General features: G+C 36.1%; 3 protein-coding genes and 1 long non-coding RNA gene across 8 annotated transcripts; 1 reads left to right on the plus strand and 3 right to left on the minus strand.

Moving 5' to 3' along the window:
- Positions 1-269: 269 nt before the first annotated feature.
- On the minus strand, positions 270-5514 carry LOC125222671 (uncharacterized). 2 transcript variants are annotated; one of them, XM_048125412.2, is made up of 12 exons: positions 5234-5514; positions 4651-4870; positions 4360-4560; positions 4155-4225; positions 3732-3894; positions 2730-3323; positions 1871-2251; positions 1706-1781; positions 1554-1617; positions 1156-1291; positions 599-712; positions 270-521 (listed from the first exon to the last, which is right to left on the minus strand). In XM_048125412.2, exons 1-12 carry the CDS (start codon positions 5512-5514, stop codon positions 456-458), a joined length of 2367 nt encoding a protein of 788 aa, XP_047981369.2. In that variant the 3' UTR covers positions 270-455. The 2 variants fall into 2 exon arrangements, with proteins under 2 accessions (XP_047981369.2, XP_088916605.1); XM_089060479.1 differs by lacking the exon at positions 5234-5514 and adding an exon at positions 5043-5137.
- A 2098-nt stretch (positions 5515-7612) lies between these two features.
- On the minus strand, positions 7613-9729 carry LOC125224392 (uncharacterized). Its single transcript, XR_016134397.1, has 2 exons — positions 9425-9729; positions 7613-9009 (listed from the first exon to the last, which is right to left on the minus strand). It is a non-coding gene; the product is annotated as an uncharacterized LOC125224392 (long non-coding RNA).
- A 5687-nt stretch (positions 9730-15416) lies between these two features.
- On the minus strand, positions 15417-20685 carry LOC125219477 (putative alpha-amylase 2). 4 transcript variants are annotated; one of them, XM_048121455.2, is made up of 13 exons: positions 20386-20683; positions 19942-20023; positions 19796-19829; positions 19160-19197; positions 18372-18498; positions 18049-18275; positions 17577-17722; positions 17389-17501; positions 16992-17080; positions 16703-16825; positions 16333-16368; positions 15830-15928; positions 15417-15756 (listed from the first exon to the last, which is right to left on the minus strand). In XM_048121455.2, the coding sequence occupies exons 2-13, from the start codon at positions 19969-19971 to the stop codon at positions 15565-15567; spliced, it is 1254 nt and encodes a 417-aa protein (XP_047977412.1). In that variant the 5' UTR covers positions 19972-20023; positions 20386-20683; the 3' UTR covers positions 15417-15564. The 4 variants fall into 4 exon arrangements, with proteins under 4 accessions (XP_047977412.1, XP_047977413.1, XP_047977414.1 ...); XM_048121456.2 differs by lacking the exon at positions 20386-20683 and adding an exon at positions 20237-20366; XM_048121457.2 differs by lacking the exon at positions 20386-20683 and adding an exon at positions 20320-20337.
- A 170-nt stretch (positions 20686-20855) lies between these two features.
- LOC125224533 (Pseudouridine synthase family protein) lies at positions 20856-22964 on the plus strand. The gene is made up of 2 exons (XM_048127945.2): positions 20856-22115; positions 22191-22964. The coding sequence occupies exons 1-2, from the start codon at positions 20896-20898 to the stop codon at positions 22726-22728; spliced, it is 1758 nt and encodes a 585-aa protein (XP_047983902.1). The 5' UTR covers positions 20856-20895; the 3' UTR covers positions 22729-22964.
- The last annotated feature ends 837 nt before the right edge of the window (positions 22965-23801 follow it).

Here is a 23801-nt window from a genome sequence, read left to right on the forward strand (position 1 = left end):
TCCCTCCGTCCCACTCAAGATGACCACATTCTTGAGTGGCACGGGATTTTAGGTGGAATAAAGTAGAGAGGAAAAAGGTAGTTGAATATTTTAATAAGGAGAGAGGAAAGAGGAGGTTGTTTCCAAAATTGGAAAGTGGTCATCTTGATTGGGACAAACAAAAAGGGAAAGGTGACCATCTTGAATAGGACGGAGGGAGTATATATTAGGAAGGACGAAATATTTAACTCCATAATTGATTAGCATGAATTTCATGAATTTCAAATAAATGGAGAAAACAAGCTTATCTCTCTTTAAAATGCAATGTGGAAGCATTTGTCTGGAACGAAGACCAGACATAGATAAATTATTAAATGTCTCAATACTAGAAATGCAATCATCTGTCCATTTAAATGAAGCAGAATAATAGTAAGAAATAAAATGTGATTCTGCACCTAGTGTCAAATTGGCTTTGTCTAGTCTGTCCAGGTTGCATCGACCACCTTCGCCATGAATGCATATCTATCCGCAGCTTCATCAATCTAAGATGCCGTTGTTTCAGATTAGACGTGTTTAACTTGGATTTACAAGTAAATTTGCATGAGTTAGTGGTACTTACAATTTTCTGAGTTGGCATTCCAGCTCCATGCCCAGCTTTCTGCTCTATCCGCCCGATAATTGGGTTCGTTTGAGGGCTCTTCTCTATGCTTGTGCATAGTTCATGTTGCATTGTCTGTAAGGAACCAATTTATAAAATGAAGAATGTAACAAGTGAAATTGTAACATTATCACCACAAATTGGTTTTATTTAACAATACAATGCAGCAGTAATTTTTTTTTTCCAGAAACAGTAGTATCAATATGTATCACAAATAAGATTCAAAAACCACACAAATAATGAACTTCAACTATGCTTTCCAAAGAATAATTTAGGCACAAAGTATTCATTTGAGTGAATATCAATCTCTCCCCAGTTTTCTAAGGTTCTCAAATTCCTCTAACGTGCAGCTTCCATTAAAATTATACTCCGTTCTATTACTTTTGGCAATCTTGACCATAAAGAAAGATGATAACCCAAGGTAGCCATATTAATCCCCACCCACCAAAAGGCAAACAAAGGTCAATTAACGAAAACACGACAATGAAAATAAAAGGTTCAATTGGTAAAACACCAACCGCTAATAACTTCAGTGAGTGCAGTGGGACAACGCGATCATCATGGTCAGCCGTCAATAACATAGTGGATGGATACTGAATGGCCTTATCAGATGGCTTATCCCAAGGTCTCCTCACATTATGCAGGGGTGAGTACCTAAAGGAAGAGAAAAGAACGAAATGTTATATGTTTAAAACATGTTTATAAATAAGCACATTTGCAACACTATTTGAAGTGTTTAAATTTGATGCAAATTTCTAATGTGCAGTTTAGGAGTAATAATGATTAATACTGAATTACTGCTTCAGATCCTAATCCAAATCACTCCCCCACATCCCCCGACCAACAGAAAATAACTATACTGGAAAAATCAAAAGCAGCGACCCAATTCATAATCTGAAGAAGTAAAATAGCTCACTTAATTTGCCAGTGGAACTCTTCCTCCTTATCGGAACAGCCATAGTCTGACGTCCACGCATGGCCTGGTTAACAGGAACAAATATCAAAATTTCGTAACATACAGAAGAATCTATAAAAGTAAAGATAATTTCCTAGTAAATGTTGCCTCACCAATAGTAAACTTGTGAAACCTCAACATGTCCATAACACCAACATGAGCAAGAGCACAGCCGAAAAGATCAGGTCTCTGCAATTAGAAAATTTCTAGACTGTTTACTTGTTGCTCATGTTGAACCAAATAGTTTAAAAGTTGTCAGAAATGGAACGAGATGCTACTTGATTGATACAAGCCCCAACAAGAAGTCCTCCATTGCTACCACCTTCAATGCATAACTTCGCGGGCTGTGTGTAACCAGCAGATATAAGATACTCAGCAGCTGATATAAAATCATCAAAGCAGTTCTGCTTCTTTGCAAGGGAACCAGCTTTATGCCATTCTTCTCCATACTCTCCTCCTCCGCGTATGTTTGCGATGCAAAAGACTAAATCTAAATGCTTTGTAATCAGAATACGACTGGCAGAAAAGTATGGGGTAATACTGATATTAAATCCACCATATCCATAAAGTAAGCAAGGATGTGAACCATCCAGGCGAAGACCCTTTCTAGCCACTACAAAGATTGGGATTTTAGTACCATCTTTACTGGTGACAAAAACCTGAAAAGGGTATACATTGATCAAGGATGGTATAAAAAAGAAATGCAAGGATACAGAACAACAAATGTCAAGTCTCTTTCTACCCAATACCCCTAGAAATCAGCAGATACTCTCGTTTTATTTGACACAACAGATCACCAAACTTTACAAAAGCATAAGGAAATCTGTGAAAGACAACATTGAGTAGATTCTTCATCCTTGGGAATTATGAATAGCAATACTTCACATGAATCTTAAAAGTCAAATGTGCACTGCCCTACTCAATCTAATACTCACACTCACTCTCACTCAACTCTATTAGCCAGACTCTAAGGACAAAGGACCGGTGATATTATACTTGAAAAATTCTATTTTTTTTGGGGGGTGGGGGGGGGGGGGGTTAGGGAGAAGGAATCTGGATGTTCCTCCAGAATAAACGAGCAAGTGGTTTCCGCATCAGTAACATGACTTCATTGCATTTCATTAAATAATTATTTACCTGATTGGCTTCAAATTCGGTCCTGTCAAAGCCGGGGACCACTATTTCTCTGAAGACTTTCATGTCTGGTACATCACCTTCCAACTTGCACATATATATAATTCCAGGGACTAGGAAGCTTGTAAATCCAATAAAGATTATGCTGTCTTTGCGTCGAGCAGAAATTTCAGATACAGTTCCAATATCAAGTGGTAAATGGTGCAACAGGTCACCTGTTTTCAGGTCCCTTATTTGCAAAACATTTTTCACATCGCTTAAATAATTCACAACTATCCGATTGCCACTTACAGCTGAGGCAGATTCAAGCACGTCCTTTTTATCTTCTTGAAGTACAACAGTCCAGGAATTAGGTTCTTTTAGATCAACTCGTACAAGTTTGTATCTTGGAGCATCTTTATTTGTGAGGAAGGTGAAAACAGTCTCGTCATTTGCAACATAGTGATAGGAAGCATCAAAGTTATCAACAAGCTTTACGAAAGGTAGCAACTCCTCTTTCCCCCTACAACCTTCAAGTCCTTTAGAGAGCAATGATAGATCACAGTAATAAACCTTGTTGACTGGGTCACAACTTTCTCCAATGTACAAAAGAACATACTGCAAATTCCATATGAAAAATCACTATCGAGTTTGAACAGTAGATCATGGGAATCATTTTGCATTTACAGGGTTAATTCAAGAGCAAAACAAAATTTGTGATTAAAACTATGATATTACAGAAAACCCTCTTCATATTTATCCCTTGATCTTGTTTCATGTTTACTCGCTACTATATTTTACCTATAATTATGAATCAAAGTCAAATATAGATAAAGTTTAGCATGTCATTCATTAACAATCAAGATATTTATCTATCTACAATATATAATCTATTTTGACAAATAACCTTGTAAACTTAGTGCTATAGCAAAGAAATTTTTTAAGTGTATGGCCAAATCAAATCACAATGTTGGTTGTTATTTAAAAGTAACCCTCCAAAATGCTGACAAGTAAAAGTTTCAGTACCTTCCCATCTTCCGTGACTGAAGCAGAATGTGAATGTTTGGGATTATCATGATCCCTCCAACATAAGATATCTTCAGACTGATTGGTACCCAAGAAATGATAATACACTTCTTGGTTTAAGTTGGAATGGGTCTCTGTGCCTGCATCTAAATTCTCTCCATCTCTTCAAAACAAACCATCAAACATCTACATTAGAAGCTACCAATGAAAAGTACAAATGAATAGTATGAACATGAATTATGAACAGTAGTTCTGAAGAAATGGTTTAGTCAAAATTATATTGTAAAAAGAAATAGCTTTGATATGCATATAATTGAGATGTATATATTTATGGTAAAAGGATAATCTTTCATCAGAAAACAAATCAGAACATCCAATTCAAGGAGATTTTATAATGTTTCTTTGACATAAAGTACCACTTACTTAGGAGCTGGATAACGGCTGTAGAAAAAACCCTTGCCATCATGCGTCCAACTAATACCCGAAAACTTAACCTGATACAAATATACGAATCAGGCATCGCAAACATAATAAGCATTGCGTTACAATGCCAGCATATCTAAAATAACTCTAAGTTGGATCATTGTAAGATAAAATTACATAGCAAATATCTGTCCATAAACTTTACCCATGAAACGACATCAGGCTCAGTTGTCTTATCATCAATCTTGATAACTTTAATGGTCACCCAATCACTTCCACTTGAACTAGTGCCATAGGCCAAGTACTTCCCATCCTCACTAACTGCATATTCACTCAGCGCCACAGTTCCATCATCACTTAACGTGTTCGGGTCGAGCAAAACCTCAGGTTTCCCTTCCAAACTATCCTGCAATGCCAAAACACTTGAATTTCAACATCCATGAAATGCCATCACAGTTTTTAGAAGTCAAGCAAGCTACAATCTTAACAAACAGACCTGAACATAGAGAACCGTCTGCGGCTGTAAACCGGTATTATGGAAGTAAAAGTACCTATCACCAACCCTAAACGGAGCATTGTACTTGGGGAAATCAGACAATTTAGTAAGCTTTTCACGAAGCTTTTCTCTTGTTTCGCAAGTATTGAGCACGGATTCGGTCAATTTCATCTGCTTTTCAACAAACTCTCTCGTCTCCGCCGAATCAGGATCCTCAAGCCTAATCAAATTCAATCCAAATACATCATACAACCAAAACATCCACCCTAATACCAATACCAAATCTGGAAATTAACTTGAACGAGCTGAAACTATACATCCATAACGAATTCGCAATTAACAGGAGTTAATTAGATGTTTTTAACCATAAAAAAAGGTTCAATTAGAATTACCAGCGGTAGGGGTCAGGGACGCTAACGCGATCCTCAAGCCTAATCAAATTCAATCCAAATACATCATATAATCTAAACATCCACCCTAAGACCAACACCTAATCTGGAAATTAACTTGAACGAGCTGAAACTATACATCCATAACGAATTCGCAATTAGCAGGAGTTAATTAGAGGTTGAATTAGAATTACCAGCGGTAGGGGTCGGGGACGCTAACGCCGTGATAATTATCGACGACGGAGTCGTCGCGACGAGCGACGGAGTAGTGGAGAATGCGGTCGACGGCGGAGAGCGATGCCATTGGCGAAGATGTTGAGGGAGAAATAGAGTTGCAGAATAAGGTTTTTCGCAGATGTCTATTAGAAGTAGAGACGGAGAGAGTGAGAGTGCGGAAATATCTAAGGCGGCGCGTGAATGCGAGTGGAGTTGACGAGGAGACAATTGCGAGCGCGTGGCGAGTGCATAATAACATCTTTGATACGTATCAAATTCATATTTGGTTTTAGATTATAATAAATCGTGAGATTTTAAGTATTGAAGTGTTTAATTTACGTATCATTAGGTTTTTATTTGCTTGTTTATGAATTTAAATTTAAATATTTAGGAAGGAGTATTTTTGTTATTTATAGTGTTATTTATTTTAATTTTATAAATTGAATGAGAATTAAAGATATTGAATTGTAGTATGAATAGCGATAATTATAAAAGTTGTGGCTTAAACATTGAGGCAAATGATAACTTGTAGGGGTGGCAAATCGTGCGTGTTGCGTCGTTATCGTGTCGACACGATAACAACAAACACGAACACGGCCCGTTAAGAAAACTCTAAACACGAACACGAACACGACCCGCTATCCTCAGACACGAACACGACACGAACCACTTCGGGTCAACACGATACGATAACAACACATATATGACACGACACAATAACGACACTATAATAATAATATTATAATATATAAATATTATTTCTAATATTAAATATTAAATTTTAAAATAAATAAAAATAATAATAATATTATAATATATTAATCTTATTTCTTAACGTGTAACACGAACACGACACGAAGTTTTCGTGTCCTTATCGTAGACACGAACCCAATAAGCTTTGACACATACCCATTAATTTCGTGTGGATTCGTGTCGTGTTATCGTGTCGTGCCAAAAATTGTCATCCCTAATAATATGGTATAGTTTTAAAATGTATGGGTTGTGGACTTGGGTATTTCTATAGTGCAAAACAAATTATCTTTTGAGTTAAATGGGCCAAACACTTGTTATCCACCTATACAAATAAAGAGGCCCAATAACACGGCCCAAAAGAGCCGGACTTGATAGCTTATATGACTGATTGTATATACTTTTGCTAATTGCAATGCACCAATGCTGATGATGTTGAATTTAACTTTATTTAGTTTCTCGCATCCAAGCTTATGATGCTCATGAAGGACGGAACGTGGACAAGGGAAACGATGTTGTCGAGCACAACGATCACATTCGATCAAGGGAGTGACTACTTGAAACCCTAGGTAGCAAATTAGGGTATCGGTATATTTTTAATTTTTGAATAAAAATCTAGACCCTACAATTCAACTCTCTTTTGCATTTTAAAAAAAATCGACAAAGAAAACCCTGAACGAAACTTATATTCATGCTTGGCCCAAGCCCAACTGAAATATAAATTTCAAACTTAATAGTAGAATAATTATAAAATAACACCTACGACTATTCTCTTCCGGTTCCTCACGAGCCAACCTACTCGTGCCGTGCATTGACACTATCATTTGTATAATTCGATTTTATATTTGACGTTGGGGTCAATCTCTTCTGCTTCCTCACGAGTCAACCTACTTGTGCCGTGCATAGACACTATCATTTGTAAATTCGATTTTATAAACTGTCAGGAATGTCGACGTCGGCAGTATTAGTTCGGTATTGTCTACTTTTGCTCAAGCCCGCACGGATTTGTTTTTGGACACTCCCAAATTGCCTCAAACTGATTAGGGGTTGGACAGAATTATATACACCTTCCAACTTCTCTCAGACTTCCGACGTGGGATGAGTTTGTACATAACATAAACAACTAATTAAATCACGCTAATAGACTATATAAATCACAATTATAGGTAGACATAATTTAGTTTTTTTTAATTCTGCCATTTATTGTGTTTCTTGTTGTAGTAACTTTTATACCTTGATTTGTGTCGCAATAAACAGTGTAGCAGTTTGACTCTGCGGCTGCGATCAATTACTTTGACTGGAAAGTGGAAACTGAACAACTTTTTTGAATCTAGTTTCCTTTTATGGGAGAGGAGAAAAATTGGCCTACTTTAGTCAAATAAATAAAAAAAATTAAGACACTGATTATAATGTGTTTGTTTACGGTAAATGACATTGCATCATCAGGTTTGGAAAGCGTGACTAAACATAATTAATGTGAAAACAAGTAGTGCTTGTGTTGAATTTTCCAATTCAAGATTTAATTGAACTTCTAGGGCAATGATTCAGATGCTAAAAATATTCCTTTTTTTCTAAAAAAAAATATAAACTTTATATTTCCATATTAATTCGATGAAACCAAAAGAGTTTTCATATTTCATGTTATTCTATTTAACCACACCATCCACATACCTCCATCCAACCAACCCTAATGAAGAACAAGACTCTCAAACTTGACCCATAGCAAAAATCGATATTCGCATCACACAACAACGACAACAACAACAGTCTTCGCCACATATATATACTTGCTTCGAAATATAATACACTTCCATCTCCCATCTCCACTTATTTTCCGCCCCCTCCGATGAGCTCAACACCAACAAGGAAGACCATTCAAATCCCAACTTCAACCGACTACATAAGAGCTACAAATCATGTCATATTTTCAATTAAATAAAAGCAAAAACACCTATAGAAACACAAACACATCAAACCTCAAATATATGCTTATTTTAATGAAATTGTGTTATTTTAAGCATAACCAAGCGACATATCATCAGACATTTTGTCCACATTAGAGATTATGGAGAGTGAGTATACAAGAAAAAGAAAAAACGTGAATGATTTGCCTGAATTTTTTACTAGGAATAGTATAAGGTATCAATTTTGATTGCAGTTTTTCATTTGGAAATTTGTACGTTTTACAAAATTTATAATTAGCGTAATTTGGATGCATCATATATAAACGACGTGAATGACATTTTGAGTACCCCTATATAAAATGGAGTAGATGATATATACATGTACAAAGTATACATGTATGGGTATATTTTTCATGTTTGTAGGAGTATTTGTTATTTGGAAAAAATTAAGACCATAAAACACTAATTACTTATGAAGAGCATATTTATCTTCTGTATTAATTCTTACACGAGCATGTAATAGATATTCATCATAATTAGCCCTACTTTTCAATCATCCAAATGCCAAAATATCTATACCCAATAATTTAAAGCCAAGAGACTAATGAAAGAAGAGAGTATTAATCTTGTTTTTAGTAATAATACGATTGAATTAAGTTGCTAGGTTGCCCTTTAAATCGATTCTTGTGTATTGTCAGCTCTTTAATTTGAATTTATATAATATCATTGATTGTCTATTTGAAAAGTTAATTCGTACCTTGCACAGGACACAAGAATGGTTCTTAAAGAAATTAGGTGTTCAACAAAGAGGTAAAGAGGTAAGAAAATGAAAAAATTAGTAGTTGCATTAAGTGAAATTGGAAAATGAGATGGATTTAGATGTCAGAAAATAAATATAGAAGGTTGGGAATAGAAGAGAATATAAATGAGGAGCAGCTGCTACAATTAACAATACCTACTGTCTTTAGTACTATAGTTTAATGGCGTATGTCAGAAACTCAATGATGAGTCTACGTATGTAAATGTTCATACCATCATCTCTGCAATCCCTAATTATATTCCAACCCTACCACCATCTTCTCTCCCACCTTTCAATTTTTCTGCAAATCAACCCATAAACAGAAATCTCCTTGGAATGCAAAACAATAACCATGCTCTAAAATGTCTTACTATGTTACTTTACCTCAGAAACAAAATACTATGTTGAACACATTTTTCTTTATCAAAACTTTATGGAAAGAGGAAAAAAGAAGAAAGCAAAACAAATTTTCACTTAGAAAGTTAGAAAATGCTCAAGTTTGAAGCCCTTTTTAGTTAATCTTTGATTTGGGAGTAATAAATTAAGATGTCACAAAGAAGCTAGGGTTGTAGGTTTTTGAAATCAAACATATATAGTACTACTTCACAGCAAAATTTGAAGATGGATTTCTTCAATTTTCATTTGCATGGCACAAATTAAATCAACAAAAGAATCATGAATAATAGTAAGTACTTAATAATACTACTATATGTTACCTTGATCTACAAAGAGGAAGCAAATTTCACGAGGGTTTTGCAAAGAGAATCCAACGGAGCTCAGTTGGCAGTATGCCCACCTCCTAACCTCAAGTTATGATTTTGTTGGATTCTGAAAAAGAATGAAGGAGGTGGACAGAATGCCAATAATCTCTGTAAGAAACCCTTTGACAAACCCTCCATGAATCAAGAATTCCATAGAATTTGGTATGAGGTGATACAAGAATAGGGGCAGTTAGGTACACTATTTAAGAGGGGAGGAGAGGCCTCAATATCACAGCTAATAAGAGAGGTCTAGTGAGAGAGAGAGAGAGAGAGAGAAGTGTCTAATTAAGTCTAATTAAAGATTTAATTAAGATCATTTTAACTTAGGCATGAGATACTCCTTCCGTTCCAGAGTAACTGAGGCATATCTTTTCGGCACGGAGATAAAGAAAAATTGTGTTGAATGAGTTAAGTAAAAGGAGAATAAAGTAGAAAATGAAAAAGGTAGAGAGATGAATACGATAAAAAAGTAAGAGAGTGAAGTAGGTGTGAGAAAATGTGTTGACTTAGACTAAAAAGAGAAATGTCTCTATTACTATGGAACGTACCAAAATGACAAAATGATTCTATTACTATGGAACGAAGGGAGTCATAAATTCTTCAAATCCATGGGACAAAATCAACCACCAGAAATTAGCTTATTTTATTGAGATACATCTAAATAATTAGACAAAATTGACCATTTGACACATGATATATGCTTAGTTTAGGGAAGGTATGTCCAGACGATAGGACAAAATCGACCATCTAAAACCTAACGTATGCTTATTTTAGAAAAGACATTTTTGTATTAAGAAAGTTTCCAAACTTGATGAAATGAGAAAAACCAAAATATTTTTAAATGCAATTTTCCATCCAATTAACAGACACACTTAAATCCATTACTACCAATTTAAAATATATGTAAAACACTTTTTGTATGTAGTATTGTAATACTTGATATTTAGAGTCTTGTAATTATTTAATTTGAGCGAGGTCACATTACACTTGAGAAATTAAAAAAAAAATTATAGTAGTACTACTTAATTAAGATAAGTATAGAATTAATCACCTGTCCCGATACTGTATTAATAATCATTCCATTTATCCTTGGTCCAACAAGATGGAAACTGCTTTTTCTTTGTGGGACTAATAGTTTGGTGTCCATTAGGCCATTATTTTCTCTAACTTTTTCAATAAATTTTCATGTCAGAATTTCAAAAATATAATAAATGAAAAGAGACGTGACACAATCTATATTACTACTCCACAATTTCAAAATTGAAGATGAAATTAGAGGGGTTGCTTAATCCCAGATTGGGCTGCATAATTTCAAGGTTACATATTATTGCAGTTTGAAGAGGTATAGATATGACAACTTATGTCAAACAAATGTGGTAATCAGTCAGTTGTCATATTATTCTTGGCAATGATTTTCTCCTGGAAAAAATTATCAATCCAAGAAAACGTTGCCAGAAATAAAGGCGGTTAAAGTAATAAAAAGATGTGAATTAATTCATTTTATACTCATATCTTCAGTAAGAAAAAAGATGATTTTCATAGCTAAACATTTATTAGTAGTTAAAAATATGTCTGAATTAACTAGACAAAAGCGAATTGAGTTATATATATACTATACGGGAAGTGTTAGGGTGACACCATCTCTTAAAATAACACCATACCACCATTTTTAGCCAATCATTTGTATTTATGTGGACGAATAATAAGCTGCCACGTGGCAAAAAAAATCTAAAAAAGTCAGTCAGCATTAATTTGTACACTATCAACAATTTTTCTCGGCCAGCAATATCCAACACGCTGTACAACAATCTATAGATTGCTGTGTAGCGTTTATAATATTGTTGTATATGCAGTGTCACGATGTCACTTTAAGAAATGTTGTCATTTTAGCACAAACCTATATATAGTTATATCAATTACTTGTTTAATTATATTATTACTATTATTATTAAAATATTTGGAGCCATAAGTGGAGAAAGTAATTAGTCAATTAAGCAATCGTTGCACTTATGAATTTGACTAAATCTACACGTATTGATTCCATAAGATAATAATTACATAAAATTACACACACATCCAAAACATTAAAGAAATAATGATTTCTCCAACCTCCAAATTGGATCATCTTTGTTGGTGTGTTGGTGTTCAAAATCAAAGAAAAAGAGAACATATAAGTCAAAGAACCAAGCATTAAACAAATTGATTAAAGATCATTTTAGTGTTTTCTTCATTTCATTCCCTTTTCCAAGAACTTAATTATTCTCTTTTACATTTGTTTAGTAAATAAAACTAAATTTTAAAACCCTTTTTGCCGAGTGATATGTCGCACTCATGACGCCCACAATCCCCACTATTTTTAGCTCTCTTCCTCTGCCAACTTTGCAGATTCAAACTTCAATTGCAAAAAATTTCACAGTATTCTTATCATGTTTGAATATTCCATTAATTCAAATTTGATTCAGTTGCTCGTCTCTCTACATTTATTGCTTGAGAACTACCCTCGACCATACACATTAATTCTCTTATTATTATTTTTTGTGAGTATATTATTAATTTCTTTAATCAGTAGCAAAAATGTTGTGACAGAATAGAACAATTGTGTAATCGAGGTAAACAGAAACGTAAAGAAGACACAGATTTACGTGGTTCACCAACATTGTGTTGGCTACGTCCACGGGCGGAAACGGAGAACAGATATTTTCAGAGTATTTTCAGATTACAGAGTTATGTGTCTTACTTCTATATAAATAGGCACACAGACGACGAGCTAGACCCAATACAAAATAAAGACCTAAAACATAAACATGTCATAGCGTCGGGCCGGAGGCCTCTCCGTGCCCCCGCACGGCCGGACCGCCATGGCAAGGGGGCGTCGCCCCCTTGACCCCCTGACTCGTTGAGACCCCCGTTCGGCTAGTGACAAACTATAACGGATTCAAGGCATACTAACAAAAAATTTGTACAATTCCATTTTACAATAATAATTATGATGATTCTTATTTGAGTGCGAAAAATCTAGGTGTAATTTTCTAAAAAAAAATGATAAGCAACTCAATTTTTGCCATACCATACATTATTGACCAACTTAAAAAAAAAAATTCTTTTAGATTTTAAAATTGGTAGAATAAATCATTTACAGGTCAAGTCAATTATAATTCTAGGAATTGGGCATATAGTTCTGAACTGCAGTACCCCTTATTTATGAAGATTGCAATAAATATGGGTATGGGATAGTGATTCTAATTACCTAGAATTGTTAATTTACCTCCTCATTAAATATCTCATTGCTGTGACATAGCTATCTCTGAATCACTGGGGCACTCATAAAACCATAGCTTACCTCTACCAATAAATATATGCCTTGGCATCATCATATATATATATAGCATATTGGTGGTAGATGCATTGTCTAAAATTAAATTAAAAACAAAATTGAGTAGTACTATATAGTAGTATAACTTAATTTATTTAATAAATGCCGGTTGTACAATTTTTTTGCACAAAACAAACAAATAAATAATTCAGTTGTACAAGTGGTTGAATTGAACAATTCCCTCATCAAACCTAGCACTAAATATGTACAGTACATACACAAGAATTAATTATTTTATCGCACAAATACATAGGACGCCTCACTTCATCTTCAACCTAATTAATTGTCTTAACTTAAGCATATAATATATCAGAAATTAATTATGCATGAGTTTAATTATACAGAGTTAATAAATGATATACGCATGCGTACTTTATTTAAATTATCACATAGAAAAACTCAATTTGTGGAGATTTTGTATTAGACCAATGCATGGCTGGAAATGCAATTAAATTAGCTGCTTTTTAATGATTGTTAGCTACTAATTAGATGCTTTCTTATTAATGCGTTGTTTAATTATTCCCCATATATGCTTTTTAGCACATGGAATCACCTATCTCAACACCTTTATAATAAATATACTATAGTAGTAACTAAAAGGGCCATTCGGTTGAGAAAATTTAGAAACTAAAAGCGAATGATAGGTTAAGTAATATTAAGATAGAAAATTATATGTGGACATTTTAAATTGTTTGATACCATATGTAAACTTAACTCAAAGCCCAATATAAGATAATGACCCACCTCAATTTTTGTCAGAATTATAATTTTAACCATGTTTACGTAATCCATCAATTTATCAAGTTAAGCCATTGTCATCTATGATACAAAAAACATGGCTACCAAATAACTATTTATTATTTGAAAAAAATATACGTATTACCTTTTCGGTCCGCCTTGTTTCCATGTCTTGAAAAAATGACAATCTTTTTTTAAAATTGTTTTATAGCTTTATACTTATTTATTTTTTGTAGTTTCATTTTATCTCTTTATAAACCACTTATAAATAGTGAGTTTCATTGTTTTGTAGGTTAATTACCAAGAAATTAGGGTTTCTAAATTTTCTATATCAGTTCAGTCATTCTTGTGGCACATTTGCATAAAGAGACTGTGGTTAACAAAGATGAATTTGGTAGTCATTCCTATGTATTTTTCTTGCTCTTCTTGTGCAAGTAAGAGGCAAAGTGGCAAAGTAAATATACAAATCTAGCTAGAGATAAAGGTGTTGAAAAGAAGAGAAGATTAAAGTTAGGTCAATTTTGACCTTGATACTGTATTCGCCAATAAAAAGGTTAGCTGACAAATTAAAGGCTCATTCTTTCTGTCAATTGATAAATTAATTTGCAATTCGACTTAACCTATTATATGTTCATGTTGTATTGGCCCCCCCATAACCATGCAAATTATTCAAATTGCATTATTGCAAATTATATATATATTGCCTGGTCAGAATAATACATGCATTAACATATATATGTTCCACTTTAACCATGCATGCACATTAAAGTTATCCTCACATCACATGCTTGTCAGCACTAACTTTATACACCAAACATGCCTTATTGATCTCACACGTACTCTCTCTGTCCACGAAATAGAGTCTCATTTTTTCCCTCCATTTTTAATTGGTGATCACACACTATATTACTCACATTTAGAGGTGTCCACGGTTCAGGAACCAGTAATTACGGTTTGGAACCGCCGGTTCCGGCTTTGAAAATTGTTGAACCAGAACCGAACCGCGAGGGTGTTTCGTGGTTACGGTTCTAAAACCGCCGGTTTCGGTCTCGGTTCTGAACCGACAGTTTTCCGGAGGTTTTTCATGGTTTCGAACCGGCGGTTTTTGGTGGTTCCGGCTTAGTTTCACGGTTTTTCGGCGATTTTTCGCGATTCCGGTTTAGAACCGGTGGTTCCGGCACGGTTTCAGTTCAAAAATTTTCTAACCTGGACCGAACCACGGTTCAAAAAATGACAGTTTCGGTTCGGATAAATTCTCACAGTTCTGGTTCGGAACTGTAACAACCGGTTATGATTTCGCAGTTAACTGCTGAAACCGTAAACCTTAGGCACCTCCTCACATTCCATTATATTTTTCACCCACTTTTTCCATAATATCAAACAATTTCTTAAACCTCGGACCGCATCGATGCAAGGAGTAGCATTACATTCTATATATTATTGGTACACCTTTTTTTCTTTATGATAGACCAATTCTATACTTCAAATCCAAATTGTGTTGTGTGAGAGAGAGAGCAATGATTTAGGTGATGCATGCCCTTGTGTGAGAGTCACGTGAGAGAGGAGATTGACAATGATGGTACAGATTTGAAACTTTTAGATATCGAATTTTTGGTAGAGGGTGGAGGCATGAGGTAGTGGGAGCTATGTCAAATAGATTTTCAAGACATAAATCATTAGAGCAACGACGAATGTTCATTATTCTCTTTCCTCACCATGTGACTCTTTCTCTACATTTCTCCTTTGTTTTATTTGGAGAGGTTGCCTTTTATCCTTCTCACAACCCAATAAATTATGCCCTACAACCCCACTTATAGTAGTAATACAAAATGGACAAAACCCAAAAATGTCTACTAAAAATTAAACACATAAAAGGTGTAGTATTAGTATGTAGTATAATACATTATACAACAATCTTGTTGTAGATTTCTAGCATCAAAAACAACAATGCAAAGTGAGATTTAAAGAGCAACTAACTCAACAACTACTTCTTCCAGACAGCATATCTGTTGCCACTAGTTGCTAGTGTCCATTCCATTCCAGAAGGAGACCATGATGCCTCTCCAATCTTCATGGAGATTTTATCCCCGATGTTTGCAGCGTAAAGATTTGGCTGTGCTTCCACGATACTGATTGGCGATCGGCTGTTTATTCCTTCGTTTCTTCTAATATCAATCTGCAAAGTTATGTGAGTTAAAGAATAAGTCCGCGGATTGCTAGACGGGAGAAAGTAACCTTAGATAGTGTACCAGCTTCACAATCTGGTCGTGATACAAACTACCCCAGTCGTAGAAATGGTCGTAGAATACTGAAGGTATCCCTGGATGTGTGAGTATGTACGCATAGCCCTGTGTATTTTATCATTGTATCTATAAGAAATGGTGTATCAACACAACAATCTGAATTTCAATGATGTAGTTGTCTTCAAGCAATCATTTAGTCAAATATTCGAGTAACTAGGAAAATTGCACTAGAATAAGATGACCATGATTCTGTCTAAAATTGCTTTTGAACCATCTACAAAGTTTATGGCTATATATTGCATGCTTTGCTTGATCATATAGTTGGTTACCATTACCATTAAAAACACAAAGATGACATGATGATTGTCAAACTGAAATGTGAATGGGCATGAAAGTGAATAACACTTTCAGGGATTAAAAACAAATGAACAAAAGATTACTAGATAGACAGATCAAGATGATTCCATAAACAGTATATAAATTAATCAGGATGAATCTATGGACAATACCTCCATTATGTGATCTGATGGAAATGGCCAATGCGCCTGCCATAAAAACAATTACCAAAGAGTGATTAAACTTGACTAATGATAATGAAATTATCTGCTTGAAATGAAGGTATGTGTTCTTGCGAGTATTTGGCAATGTTAAATCATACAAAGGTTTTTCTTACAAGTCAATTGGCCATATCATTAAAGAGGGGAAACACAATGGAATCTTGTAGATCGAATCCCGGTTTAGGCCCCAAAAATGGGTGTAAAATGGCGGCAAAGTTTTCAGGCAGCATGAGATGTTTTTAGCTGAGGATCTCATTAATGTTTCCTACAGCATTCTCACGCTCATCATTGGTACTGGAAGCAATTAGAGAACAATTATTACCTGAGTCGAACCAGTGTCATGGTTATCTAGAAATGTGACAGCCCTTGAAGGCCACCATCCCATGACACCTGGAGGCTTCCCATGAGGATCACGCAAGCGCCAGAGCTCTCCCTTAACAGCTTGCTGAAAGCAATAGAATAGCATGTAATTTAGAAAGGTGAAAGAAACTCTCACGAGATCAGTCCGAATGGTTCATTGTATAATGGAAAAGGTTTGAATCGTAATTTAGCTGCTAAGTAGAAAGGAATATATTCTTAATGAATTTTCAATAGAGTAATAAACACATTGCCTGCAGAATTCCTTTTGTTGTGAAATCAAATGCAGCTGACAGTTGTCCTGCGTTATCAATCCAGTTAATAATCCTTTGCCTGTGGCTATCTGCCAAGGAATTGAGTTACGGAAAATGAAAAGGGCCTTCAATCATCAAAAGAGGACAGTATAATTATTCTCAGAAAATGCTCCTGACTCCTAGAGTCCCAGAAATTATGAAAGATATACTGTTAAAAGGTGGGAAATAAAAAAAGCATTTGGCAAGAAACTAGAGAATTGGCGACTCCAGAAATCAAACTTAAAATGCGAGGAAATTCTTATGCAGCACAACATTCCAGAGAAAGACAAAGAAATGGAACTCTGCATCAGAATTCACAATAATGAGTTGCCCGTGTATTTATGCAGAAACCTTATACCTTGATTGTACTCCAAGTATGTGCCTTTGTAGTTGCAAGAATCCCAGTGTTCCCCAACAGAGAAGATTGGCTTTGCACCCTCAATATATTCTTTCACGTATTGGGGAGAATAACTAGACAAGTAAAAGGAATTGATAAAGTGAAAATGACTCGCATATGGAATTATAGAGAACCTGAATGGCACATACCCTCTAGCAAAATCGAAGCGAAAATCCTGGAACCCAACAGTATTCCTTAGCCATTGAAGCCAGTTCTTAATGTCTTTCCTTACAAATTCTTGTGTATGATCAATATTTGGGACCCCGTGAAAATTGTCCCCAGTGCTTTTATTCCCCTAATGATTAATCAAAACAGCGGAATGTAAGTATAATATTGAATTGTAAATCATAGACATGAAATAGCATAAAACCCTCATAAAGTTCTATAACATTAAAACTTAAGGAAAGTTTTCCATTAAAATGAAATTTTCTAGCTCATACTAAGATATTAATGAATGATGTCTTGCCTACTCAGCAAACAAAATGATCAAGTAACATAACAAATAAGTTCTTCTCCAGTTGTTTAGAGAAACATTTCTCTGATAATTGGACAAGGCACTAAAAAGTAACTGGGAGTTGTCGAGCCTTCTTTCAGTGTAAATCTAGTAAACATTCTCATCACCTTTCCTCCAGTGCAGACAGTAACAGCGTGCTCATCCCATGATAATGGAATTCCATCATAGCGGTTGTACATTCCACCATGCCCTTGCGTGGTCCCAACTCGATGATTTATAACTATATCAGCCATTGCTCTAACTTTATATGTTTTCATCTTGTTCAATAAAGCTTTGAGCAGGTTCTCAGAACCATATGAAGAGTTGAGGGAATAAAGGTTCTGGGGAAGATAACCTGCCGGTCAAGAGAATCAATATGGGATAATGAATAAGACAGCTTCCTTGTGCAAAATAGCACAAAACCAAACAATCAGTGTACTTCTATATTAACCTTCTGGCGAAAATGAATGAGTGGGAGGGGGCAACCAAGCTGATGTAAAACCAGATTTTGCGATATCAGGAACCTTTTGCTCTAAGTTCCTCCACCAATCATGTTTATGAGATTCCCAATTGAAGGCCTGCAAAGCAAAAATAATCACCATATAGCTATCTCATTAATCATTAAATGTACTTTGTGGTGTTTGTGTTTGATTGAGCTTATTTGGAAGCCCTCATTAGCTCTAACTGTATGTTTTTCCACCCTATAAGAAGTTGACTCCTACTTTCTTAGATGGTTGCACTTTTAAAATGTTACTACTGAAAGTTTAAAATAAAATGACAACAGTTAAAGCAGTGATCTTTTCATAAAAGAAACTAAGGGTAAGTGGGTGACCTAGCTTAACCCCTCACTATCAGAGGGTAAAGAAATACTAGTACATAATTTCTTTTCTAAATGGTTATACTATAACATTTTCCAAGAGCTTACTAGCTGAACCAAATGCACTCTTTCTCTGTCCCCAAAGCAACAATCCTCTTTAAGTTTACCATAAGATAGACCATATATCTACTAAGGTGAACAGTGATACTTGTCAATTGATATTATATTTTCAATTGGAAAATATTTATTTTGTTCATTATCTAAATATCTTTCAAGTATTTCACTGCTGCATTCAGGAAACAGTCACATGTTCAATTATTACCAACGAAACAATAATTCGAGGGTGGAGGTAGCATATTTGCCTCGGAGCCATTTCCTATGATTTACAATATAAATAAACTAAAATTAAGTCAGTGACTCACCTGTAACAGAATTTCTTTCCCATTGCGTATTGTTGCAACTGCAAATGGTCAGAAACAACTAAGCCAGTGCTTTCAATTGTTTTAATCATACACGGAACTTTCATAATTGACATTCATGAAATGGAAGATAGGTTCACTAAACTTCTAAGATTATTATATGCGTCAATGATTTACAGATACATCATAATTTCAACAAAATTTAAAAGTAGATGCAGTGATGTCCCTAAGGCATGTTAAAACCTTCAAAAGGTGGACCCAAGAAAATGTTTCTTCTGTTTCAAACTTTATGTACTTACACCCTTCAAAACATGCCATACTATGTATAGACTTCTTCTTTAGTGGTTGAAAATTATAACGAAACGAAGGTAGTTTCTTTCACATCAGTAGACATCATATGGTTAAGAAGAATCATGTTTTGAACACAAAAGTAACCATCTCATTAGTCGCTATAATAATATCCCATTAAAGACTAGGCAACTTAAAGGTATGTGCACAGAAGAAATTGCATATGCTCAAAACAGGACTAAGGGGAAAACTTGGTGACATCTAACTAGTGATTTTGGTTCACGAGATTTGTGTGTATTAATCATATGCCAACTTTGAAAAGATTGACTACAAATATCTTGAAAAACATACCAGGATCGGGTTGCTCATTACTATGGCCCAATTCCTGCATTCAGAGAAGAGGTTATATGAATAGAGAAGTCTAATCTAGCTGCATACATGTAAATATTAGCACTTATAATAGCTATGCATATCCGAGAGTATCATAAAGTCCATACTTTTTGGCTGCTGGCAGCTACATTTCCCATGTTATATCACCAAGAAGTTTCAAGTCAGGCGGTACTGTTCAACAAGAAGCCCCTACATCCACCAAAAGTACTACAATCAGTACAAATAAAACAACAATCGAATCATAATTCATAAACGGAATTCGATCAGAGAAAACAATTCCTGGTGAACAGTTTGGTTATTCTGGGATTTCAAAGCTGAGAAATGAACTCATCGGAATCCAGTACTGTATAAATGTGTGTGCACATGGTCTGCTAAAGAACTGTATAACTAACTGCAGCTTACGAGGTGTTCATCGTCCCAAAAGCAATTTAAATAAGACCAATACTCGGAAACGAAAAACGATATGCACGAAACCAATTGCTCACATGTAAAATCAGCACATATGAAGAAACACAAGAAAAATTAGAATTGGAATACTATAAAAAACGCACGGGCGAATTAGCAAACTCTTGAAAAACCGATCGATGCATGAATCGGAGCTGTGATCTCCACTTCCTACATATAGATGGAGAAGATGTGCAAGTAGAGGAGGAATTGGAATCACGGTACAGTTTCCAGCCATGAATGAGGAGAAAGGGGAACCACAAAGATGGGATTTTTTAGGGTGAAATTGAGAAGGAACAAATTCAATTAAGTGGGAATTAAACATCTCCGATCAAAGTGGAGCATAGAATCGGAGCTTTCAGGAAAAGGAATTGATCTTTTCTTCGATTCGATTCGATTCCGACGAAGTTCGCATTTTCTGCAATTGATTTGCGCGGCAAGGCTGAGTTTTTTTATAATTTTTGTATATATATTCTCTGATTTTTTAAAAATAACGAATAAATAATTAAATAAAGCAGAGAGTACAATCATCTAAAGCACAAACCAGAAATAATCATATTCTAATTTCTAGGGTTTTACAAGGGTACAGTCTCACTCCCATTTCCCAATTTCAAAACATGGCTGAAAACTCACCTCCGCCGCCGCCGCCGCCGCCGCCGTCGTCGCCTCCTCCATCAGAAGAACTACCCGACCCGAAAAGGCAGAAAATGTCAACCACCACCACCTCCACCACCTCCGACGAAGAAATTCCCCAAAACGGCGACGCAATTCCCAGAGCCCCCAAGTACAAGCGCCGCAAAGTCGCGATTTTCTTCGCCTACTGCGGCGTCGGCTACCAGGGGATGCAGAAAAACCCCGGCGCCAAGACAATCGAGGGCGATTTCGAGGAAGCCCTCTTTTTCGCCGGAGCGATCCCCGAGGACGAGCGGGGCTTGCACAGGCGGTTCGATTGGGCCCGGTCCGCCCGGACCGACAAGGGCGTCAGCGCCGTGGGGCAAGTGGTGTCGGGCAAATTCTTCGTCGATCCGCCCGGTTTCGTGGAGCGGCTGAACGCTCACCTTTCTCCGCAGATTAGGGTTTTCGGGTACAAGCGCGCGACGCCGTCGTTTAATGCGAAGAAGTTCTGCGATCGGCGGAGGTATGTCTATTTGGTGCCTGTTTTCGCGCTTGATCCGTCGTGCCATCGTGATAGGGAGAGCGTGATGGCCAGCGTTGGATCGGGGAATGAGCTTGTGAAGTGTGTTGGGTGCTCAGAGAGAGGGAGGAAGGTTTTTGGTGCTGTTGGAAAGCGCACTTTTGGTTCTGGCATTTCGTCGAACAATGGGAGTGTGTTAGTGGAAAATGAATCCGTAACTGATGTCTCTGTGCTTAAGCCTAGTGTTGAAAATGGGAATGGTGAAGCTCCGAAAATCGAGAAATTTTCGAAATTGGAGCAGGTTAGCGAAGTTTCAGTCTATGAGATTGCAGAAAAACGGAACGATAACGGTGGCAATGGTGCTGGAGATGTTGAGGATGCTGTGAAAATCGAGCAAAAGAGCGAGTTCTGTTACGGGGAGGCTGAGAAGGAGAGGTTCAATAGGATTCTCAAGTCGTACGAAGGGACTCACAACTTTCACAATTTCACTACCAGAACCAAAGCCGAGGATCCTGCTGCTAAGCGATACATTTTGTCGTTCAACGCAAAAACTGTGCTGAACATTGACGGAATGGATTTCATAAAGTGTGAGGTCGTGGGGCAGAGCTTCATGCTTCATCAGATACGGAAGATGATCGGTCTTGCTGTTGCGATCATGAGGAACCTCAGCCCCGAGTCGCTGATTGAGAAAGCTTTCGAGCAGTAAGTACTCTTCTCAGCTTCTGTATATCTTGTTTGCTCGATAATTTTAACTCAAAATCGAGTCTTGAATATCAGGAAGGTGAACATTAACGTGCCCATGGCGCCTGAAGTCGGGCTGTATTTGGACGAGTGCTTCTTCTCGTCGTACAATCAGAAATGGAAACACACCCATGAGGAGCTGTCGATGAAGGATTATGCAGAGGAAGCTGAGGACTTCAAAATGAAATACATTTATTCGCACATTGCTGCAACCGAGCACAAGGATGGGGCTGTGGCCGTGTGGCTACATTCTTTGAACTACCGCAACTATCCAGACTTGCGCTATGAAGATAAGGTGGCGGATGAGTGCCCGAGCACGGAGGTAGCTCCAATTGCTGATGGAAATGAGGCGGTCGAAAACTGCCTAGGCTCGAAGACCACTCCCGTTCCTGAGGGAATTAAGGCGGTGGATGAGTGCCCAAGCACGGAGGTAGCTCCCATTGCTAATGGAAATGAGGCGGTCGATAGCATCCCAAGCTCGAAGATCACTCCCGTTCCTGAGGGAAGTAAGGTGGTTGATGATTGCCCGAGTTCGGAGGTGGAGAAGGGCGAAAAAATGAATGTGGATGAGTGAGTAAGGTTTGAACTTAACCTTCTAATGTATTGAATTTTGCAGTGTTTTTTTGTCATTTTGATACAGTATTCTATAACTTGAAATTATAGAAAATATCACATGATTTTTAGTTGTGTAACTGTGTATGATCATTGAGATCAATGCTGTTTTAAGAACCAGAAATTATATTTATAATTTACGGGTCGTTCGGTTGCCATATTTACTCGTGGCTAAAAACCACGGGTAAATCTTATCTCGTTTTCTTTTGTTTTTTTTTCCCCACAAATTAGCTATAGACGATGTATTTTTACATACTTCCACGATGCTAAGATTATACTGTATCTTATGATTATTCATCTTGACGTCAACTCTATCACTAATTTAACCATTGACGAATTCCATTTTGGCTTATTCATAGTATATTTTGTTATTATCTTGTCTAACGAACCGAATACCTACTCATCTCACTTCCACGGTTCACCTCTTATTAAATTCATCTCCATTCAAATTTTGGGCCAAGTTAAAAATGTCCAACATCTATTTTTTTCAGACAAAAAGTATAAAGCCCAAACTTTGAAAGTGGCCCAAAACATGGATTCACGTTTTTTCCTAACCAAATTTCAAGGCCCAAAACGGAAGTTCATCTCATGCATGTCAATAATTATTAGTATAAAATTAAAAACTCAGTTATTAATACCTAAAAATTACTTTGGGGGGTTACTTAATCTTTTGGGAAAAATAAGATTATATTTGCACATTTTCCTTAATAAAATTTATAATAATTAATACTCCATCCGTCCACAATTAAGAGTCACACTTTTCTATTTCGGTCCGTCCCCAATTAAGAGTCACACTTCATTTTTTTACCATAAATAGTAAGTAGGTCCCACATTTCACTAACTCAATTCACTCACATTTTATTATAAAACCAATATAAAAAAATGGGTCTCATATTCCGCTAATTTTTTCAATCAACTTTTCTTTACATTTCTTAAAATCTTTGCTCGGTCAAAGTGTGACTCCTAATCGGGGACGGAGGGAGTATTTTTTAGGGTAAACATCAATGTCCATTACCTCTTCTTAGAATTCGAACC

The sequence above is a fragment of the Salvia hispanica genome, chromosome 1, assembly GCF_029641045.1.
Source record: "Salvia hispanica isolate PSC_SH4W2 chromosome 1, Shi_PSC_v1, whole genome shotgun sequence".
Taxonomy (NCBI): Eukaryota; Viridiplantae; Streptophyta; class Magnoliopsida; order Lamiales; family Lamiaceae; genus Salvia; species Salvia hispanica.